At 41.9% G+C, this 7972-nt stretch overlaps 1 protein-coding gene across 1 annotated transcript in view; it reads left to right on the top strand.

Moving 5' to 3' along the window:
- Positions 1–7381, top strand: part of LOC135567439 (uncharacterized) — a 12090-nt gene extending 4709 nt beyond the window's left edge. Inside the window, exons 3-7 of the mRNA XM_065014833.1 lie at positions 1668–1965; positions 2552–2643; positions 3205–3344; positions 4802–4906; positions 6292–7381. Coding sequence (XP_064870905.1) covers positions 1668–1965; positions 2552–2643; positions 3205–3344; positions 4802–4906; positions 6292–6375 — 719 coding nt within the window. The 3' untranslated portion in view covers positions 6376–7381. The remainder of the gene's footprint in view (positions 1–1667; positions 1966–2551; positions 2644–3204; positions 3345–4801; positions 4907–6291) is intronic.
- Positions 7382–7972: the final 591 nt, after the last annotated feature.

Raw genomic sequence — 7972 nt, 5'->3', positions numbered from 1 at the left:
TCTATCTGTGTTGAATTACATCTACCTGTATTGAATGATATCTATCTGTATCTCCCTGTATTGAATTATATCTACCTGTTTTGAATTATATCTACCTGTATTGAATGATATCTACCTGTATTGAATGATATCTACCTGTGTTGAATGATATCTACCTGTGTTGAATGATATCTATATGTATCTACCTGTAATGAATGATATCTATCTTTATTGAATGATATCTACCTGTTTTCAATGATATCTACCTGTATTGAATGATATCTATCTTTGTATACCTGTAATGAATGATATCTACCTGCATTGAATGATATCTACCTGTATTGAGTGATATCTACCTGTATTGAATGATATCTACCTGTTTTGAATGATATCTTCATGTATTGAATGATATCTACCTGTTTTGAATTATATCTACCTGTATTGAATGATATCTACCTGTTTTGAATGATATCTACCTGTATTGAATGGTATCTACCTGTATTGAATTATGTATACCTGTGTCTACATGTAATGAATGATATCTACCTGTATTGAATGATATCTATCTGTATCTCCCTGTATTGAATGATATCTACCTGTATTGAATGATATCTATCTGTATCTCCCTGTATTGAATGATAGCTACCTGTATTGAATGATATCTACCTGTATTGAATGATATCTACCTGTATTGAATGATATCTACCTGTATTGAATGATATCTACCTGTATTGAATGATAGCTACCTGTATTGAATGATATCTATCTGTATCTACCTGTATTGAATGATATCTATCTGTATTGAATGATAGCTACCTGTATTGAATGATATCTACCTGTATTGAATGATATCTACCTGTATTGAATGATAGCTACCTGTATTGAATGATATCTACCTGTATTGAATGATATCTACCTGTATTGAATGATATCTACCTGTATTGAATGATAGCTACCTGTATTGAATGATATCTACCTGTATTGAATGATATCTACCTGTATTGAATTATATCTACCTGTATTGAATGATAGCTACCTGTATTGAATGATATCTATCTGTATCTATCTGTATTGAATGATATCTACCTGTATTGAATGATATCTATCTGTATTGAATGATATCTACCTGTATTGAATGATAGCTACCTGTATTGAATGATATCTATCTGTATCTACCTGTATTGAATGATATCTATCTGTATCTCCCTGTATTGAATGATAGCTACCTGTATTGAATGATAGCTACCTGTATTGACTGATATCTACCTGTATTGAATGATATCTACCTGTATTGAATGATATCTATCTGTATTGAATGATATCTACCTGTATTGAATGATATCTACCTGTATTGAATGATAGCTACCTGTAATGAATGATATCTACCTGTATTGAATGATATCTATCTGTATCTACCTGTATTGAATGATATCTACCTGTATTGAATGATATCTATCTGTATCTACCTGTATTGAATGATAGCTACCTGCATTGAATGATATCTACCTGTATTGAATGATATCTATCTGTATCTACCTGTATTGAATGATATCTACCTGTATTGAATGATATCTATCTGTATTGAATGATATAGCTACCTGTATTGAATGATATCTATCTGTTTCTCCCTGTATTGAATTATATCTACCTGTATTGACTGATATCTACCTGTGTCTACCTGACTTCAGGTGAGGAGTATACCCAGTACAGTCTCCACAATGTGCACCTGCAGTACCCCTGGGTGATGGGCCTGGCCAAACACCCCCACATCCTACAGGTGGTACAGTCCATCCTGGGCTCTGATGTCATCCTGCTAGACTCACGCTTCATCTGCAAGTACCCAACAACCCCCACACCCCACCCCACAGCCACACAGGCAGGAAATGATGCCATCACTCTGACCAGTGAGGAGGAAGTGAGGTCATCAGAGAAGAACCAGCAGAGTGAGACTGGACTGCCCTTCGTGGCCTGGCACCAGGATATGAGGTGAGTACATCACTAATACTTCTACAGCTACATTACTATTACAATACTAATACTACTGTCAGTTACAAGTATCTCAAAAATAGTAAAATACTACTACAGTACTACTACCGCTACCAATACTGCTTGTAGTACTGTTACTACAACTACTACAGTAGTACTACAATATTACAACTACTACATCACTACTGCTGCTACTACACTCTACTACTACAACTACAATACTACAGCTACTACTACCACAATACTACTACAATATTACTTCTACTACACCAGTCCTACTACTACAGTACAACTACTACTACTACAATACTACAGCTACTACTACCACAACACTACTACAATACTACTACTATCACAATACTACTTCTACTACTACAGTACTACTACTGCTACTACTACTACTACAACTATCACAATCCCACTCCTACTACTACAGTACTACTACTGCTACCAATACTGCTTGTAGTACTGTCACTACAACTACTACAGTAGTACTACAATATTACTACTGCTACACCACTCCTACTACTACAGTACGTTTTGAGTAATAACAAGTATTTACTCAGCAGCTGTCTGATTCCTCCAGGTACTGGGGAATAGCTGGGGGTCCAGTCCTGTCGGTGTGGCTGGCTCTAGACGACTCACTGGCAGAAAACGGAGCCCTGAAGGTCATCCCAGGTACTGCAGCTCCCCTGACCACCTAAAACTCACCAATCCATTTCGTTTCCAGAAACGGCCAGTTCAGTTCTAATTGGTGCCACAACTAGATAAATAAATACTTAAATGTCTCCTCAAAATATTAATCTGCATTTAGCCAGGTACAGTTAATGTTCTTAAAGCCTCTTTCTGTCAGTCTAGCATGAAATGACTGCTGTAAATGACTGTGATAAGATGTCCTTTCATAGACAAACAGAAGACTAGAATCTGTGTGGTTAGTAAAGTGTTCACTCTCCTCTCCTCTCCTCTCCTCTCCTCTCCTCTCCTCTCCTCTCCTCTCCTCTCCTCTCCTCTCCTCTCCTCTCCTCTCCTCTCCTCTCCTCTCCTCTCCTCGCCTCTCCTCTCCTCGCCTCTCTCTCCTCTCCTCGCCTCTCCTCTCCTCTCCCTCTCCTCTCTCGCCTCTCCTCTCCTCTCCTCTCCTCTCCTCTCCTCTCCTCTCCTCTCCTCTCCTCGCCTCTCCTCTCCTCTCCTCTCCTCTCCTCTCCTCTCCTCTCCCCTCCCCTCTTCCCCCTCCTCCTCCAGGAAGCCACTGCTCTGGCATGCTGCCCCACCAACTCGCCTCCCGCCCCGGAAACATGCTGTCAGTCAACCAGGAGATCCCTGAGGAGCTGGTGCAAACGGATAGCGTTCTACTCTGCCCCCTATTGGCTGGGCAGATGTCTGTAAGTCACACTGCCCCCCTACTGGGGATTCTTGTCTTTTTAAGAACAACAAATGTCAGCAAACAGACATTCTGTATTACAGTGAGCTTCCCATCCCAAGTCCTACTGGGGATTCTGTATTACAGGGAGCTTCCCATCCCAAGTCCTACTGGACATTCTGTATTACAGTGAGCTTCCCATCCCAAGTCCTACTGGACATTCTGTATTACAGGGAGCTTCCCATCCCAGGTCCTACTGGACATTCTGTATTACAGGGAGCTTCCCATCCCAAGTCCTACTGGGGATTCTGTATTACAGGGAGCTTCCCATCCCAGGTCCTACTGGGCATTCTGTATTACAGGGAGCTTCCCATCCCAAGTCCTACTGGGCATTCTGTATTACAGGGAGCTTCCCATCCCAAGTCCTATTGGGCATTCTGTATTACAGGGAGCTTCCCATCCCAAGTCCTACTGGGCATTCTGTATTACAGGGAGCTTCCCATCCCAAGTCCTACTGGGCATTCTGTATTACAGGGAGCTTCCCATCCCAAGTCCTACTGGACATTCTGAATTACAGGGAGCTTCCCATCCCAAGTCCTACTGGGCATTCTGTATTACAGGGAGCTTCCCATCCCAAGTCCCACTGGGCATTCTGTATTACAGGGAGCTTCCCATCCCAAGTCCTACTGGGGATTCTGTATTACAGGGAGCTTCCCATCCCAAGTCCTACTGGACATTCTGTATTACAGTGAGCTTCCCATCCCAAGTCCTACTGGACATTCTGTATTACAGGGAGCTTCCCATCCCAGGTCCTACTGGACATTCTGTATTACAGGGAGCTTCCCATCCCAAGTCCTACTGGGGATTCTGTATTACAGGGAGCTTCCCATCCCAGGTCCTACTGGGCATTCTGTATTACAGGGAGCTTCCCATCCCAAGTCCTACTGGGCATTCTGTATTACAGGGAGCTTCCCATCCCAAGTCCTATTGGGCATTCTGTATTACAGGGAGCTTCCCATCCCAAGTCCTACTGGGCATTCTGTATTACAGGGAGCTTCCCATCCCAAGTCCTACTGGGCATTCTGTATTACAGGGAGCTTCCCATCCCAAGTCCTACTGGACATTCTGAATTACAGGGAGCTTCCCATCCCAAGTCCTACTGGGCATTCTGTATTACAGGGAGCTTCCCATCCCAAGTCCCACTGGGCATTCTGTATTACAGGGAGCTTCCCATCCCAAGTCCTACTGGGGATTCTGTATTACAGGGAGCTTCCCATCCCAAGTCCTACTGGGCATTCTGTATTACAGGGAGCTTCCCATTCCAAGTCCTACTGGGCATTCTGTATTACAGGGAGCTTCCCATCCCAAGTCCCACTGGGCATTCTGTATTACAGGGAGCTTTACAGGGTGCTGTACAAACAATAAGAATTAAGGTGCTATTTGGGATTGTGATTTGATGTTGATGGTTAACCCAATCAGATCCATGATGGGTTCCTGGTCCACGCCAGTGACCCCAACACATCCCAGAAGAGACGCTGTGGCTTCGTGATCCGATACGTCCCTACCTGTGCCTACCCTATACAGGTGAGAACTACTGTAGATATGTCTCTACCTGTATCTACCCTATACAGGTGAGAACTACTGTAGATATGTCTCTACCTGTATCTACCCTATACAGGTGAGAACTACTGTAGATATGTCTCTACCTGTATCTACCCTATACAGGTGAGAACTACTGTAGATATGTCTCTACCTGTATCTACCCTATACAGGTGAGAACTACTGTAGATATGTCTCTACCTGTGCCTACCCTATACAGGTGAGAACTACTGTAGATATGTCTCTACCTGTATCTACCCTATACAGGTGAGAACTACTGTAGATATGTCTCTACCTGTATCTACCCTATACAGGTGAGAACTACTGTAGATATGTCTCTACCTGTATCTACCCTATACAGGTGAGAACTACTGTAGATATGTCTCTACCTGTATCTACCCTATACAGGTGAGAACTATTGTAGATATGTCTCTACCTGTATCTACCCTATACAGGTGAGAACTACTGTAGATATGTCTCTACCTGTATCTACCCTATACAGGTGAGAACTACTGTAGATATGTCTCTACCTGTATCTACCCTATACAGGTGAGAACTACTGTAGATATGTCTCTACCTGTATCTACCCTATACAGGTGAGAACTACTGTAGATATGTCTCTACCTGTGCATACCCTATACAGGTGAGAACTACTGTAGATATGTCTCTACCTGTATCTACCCTATACAGGTGAGAACTACTGTAGATATGTCTCTACCTGTATCTACCCTATACAGGTGAGAACTACTGTAGATATGTCTCTACCTGTGCCTACCCTATACAGGTGAGAACTACTGTAGATATGTCTCTACCCGTATCTACCCTATACAGGTGAGAACTACTGTAGATATGTCTCTACCTGTATCTACCCTATACAGGTGAGAACTACTGTAGATATGTCTCTACCTGTATCTACCCTATACAGGTGAGAACTACTGTAGATATGTCTCTACCTGTATCTACCCTATACAGGTGAGAACTACTGTAGATATGTCTCTACCTGTATCTACCCTATACAGGTGAGAACTACTGTAGATATGTCTCTACCTGTATCTACCCTATACAGGTGAGAACTACTGTAGATATGTCTCTACCTGTATCTACCCTATACAGGTGAGAACTACTGTAGATATGTCTCTACCTGTATCTACCCTATACAGGTGAGAACTACTGTAGATATGTCTCTACCTGTATCTACCCTATACAGGTGAGAACTACTGTAGATATGTCTCTACCTGTATCTACCCTATACAGGTGAGAACTACTGTAGATATGTCTCTACCTGTATCTACCCTATACAGGTGAGAACTACTGTAGATATGTCTCTACCTGTATCTACCCTATGTTTCTCTCTCTCTCTCTCTCTGCAGGACCCAGACCGTCCCAGGCATTTCCATGCTACAGTGATGGCCAGTGGATCAGACCAGTTCAGTCACTTCTCCACCTTGCTGTGATGAGCCTTACAGCACAACTACAACCATATCCATAGAGATCCCATTACCATATTACTGTCTGATACTTAGAGGAACCTAATGATACTGTATTCACCTTGAGGACTTACTGCTGTATTCACCTTGATGACTTACTGCTGTGTTCACCTTGATGACTTACTGCTGTGTTCACCTTGATGACTTACTGCTGTGTTCACCTTGATGACTTACTGCTGTGTTCACCTTGATGACTTACTGCTGTGTTCACCTTGATGACTTACTGCTGTGTTCACCTTGATGACTTACTGCTGTGTTCACCTTGATGACTTACTGCTGTGTTCACCTTGATGACTTACTGCTGTGTTCACCTTGATGACTTACTGCTGTGTTCACCTTGATGACTTACTGCTGTGTTCACCTTGATGACTTACTGCTGTGTTCACCTTGATGACTTACTGCTGTGTTCACCTTGATGACTTACTGCTGTGTTCACCTTGATGACTTACTGCTGTGTTCACCTTGATGACTTACTGCTGTGTTCACCTTGATGATATCGGATGAACGGTTTAAAAATCACTTTTTGTACATCGCCCCCCATATTAGGAGACCAAAAGTACTGGGACAAATTCACTTCTATGTATTAAAGTAGTCTAAAGTTTAGTATTTGGTCCCATGTTCATAGCATTAACTATATCAATCTTGTGACTCTACAAACTTGTTGGATGCATTTGTTGTTTGTTTTGGTTGAGTTTCAGATTATTTTGTGCCCAATAGAAATGTTAAATAATGGAGATTAGAATCGACTATGTTTCCAAACACTTCTACATTAACGTGGATGTTATCATGATTACGGATAATCCTGAATGAACCTTGATTAATGATGAGTGAGAACCTTACAGACAAAAACATCATACTCTCCAAAAATGCTAACCTCCCCTGTTATTGTAATGGTGAGAGGTTAGCATGTCTTGGGGGTATGAAATAAAATACTAACCTCCCCTGTTATTGTAATGGTGAGAGGTTAGCATGTCTTGGGGGTATGATATAAAATGCTAACCTCCCCTGTTATTGTAATGGTGAGAGGTTAGCATGTCTTGGGGGTATGATATAAAATGCTAACCTCCCCTGTTATTGTAATGGTGAGAGGTTAGCATGTCTTGGGGGTATGAAATAAAATGCTAACCTCCTCTGTTATTGTAATGGTGAGAGGTTAGCATGTCTTGGGGGTATGAAATAAAATGCTAACCTCCTCTGTTATTGTAATGGTGAGAGGTTAGCATGTCTTGGGGTATGAAATAAAATGCTAACCTCCTCTGTTATTGTAATGGTGAGAGGTTAGCGTGTCTTGGGGGTATGATATAAAATGCTAACCTCCCCTGTTATTGTAATGGTGAGAGGTTAGCATGTCTTGGGGGTATGATATAAAATGCTAACCTCCCCTGTTATTGTAATGGTGAGAGGTTAGCATGTCTTGGGGGTATGAAATAAAATGCTAACCTCCTCTGTTATTGTAATGGTGAGAGGTTAGCATGTCTTGGGGGTATGAAATAAAATGCTAACCTCCCCTGTTATTGTAATGGTGAGAGGTTAGCATGTCTTGGGGGTATGAAATAAAATGCTA

This window comes from Oncorhynchus nerka, unplaced genomic scaffold (genome assembly GCF_034236695.1).
Source record: "Oncorhynchus nerka isolate Pitt River unplaced genomic scaffold, Oner_Uvic_2.0 unplaced_scaffold_2048, whole genome shotgun sequence".
Classification (NCBI taxonomy): domain Eukaryota; kingdom Metazoa; phylum Chordata; class Actinopteri; order Salmoniformes; family Salmonidae; genus Oncorhynchus; species Oncorhynchus nerka.
The sequence above is the reverse complement of the archived record's forward strand: the minus strand, read 5'-3'. Positions and strand labels throughout refer to the sequence as shown.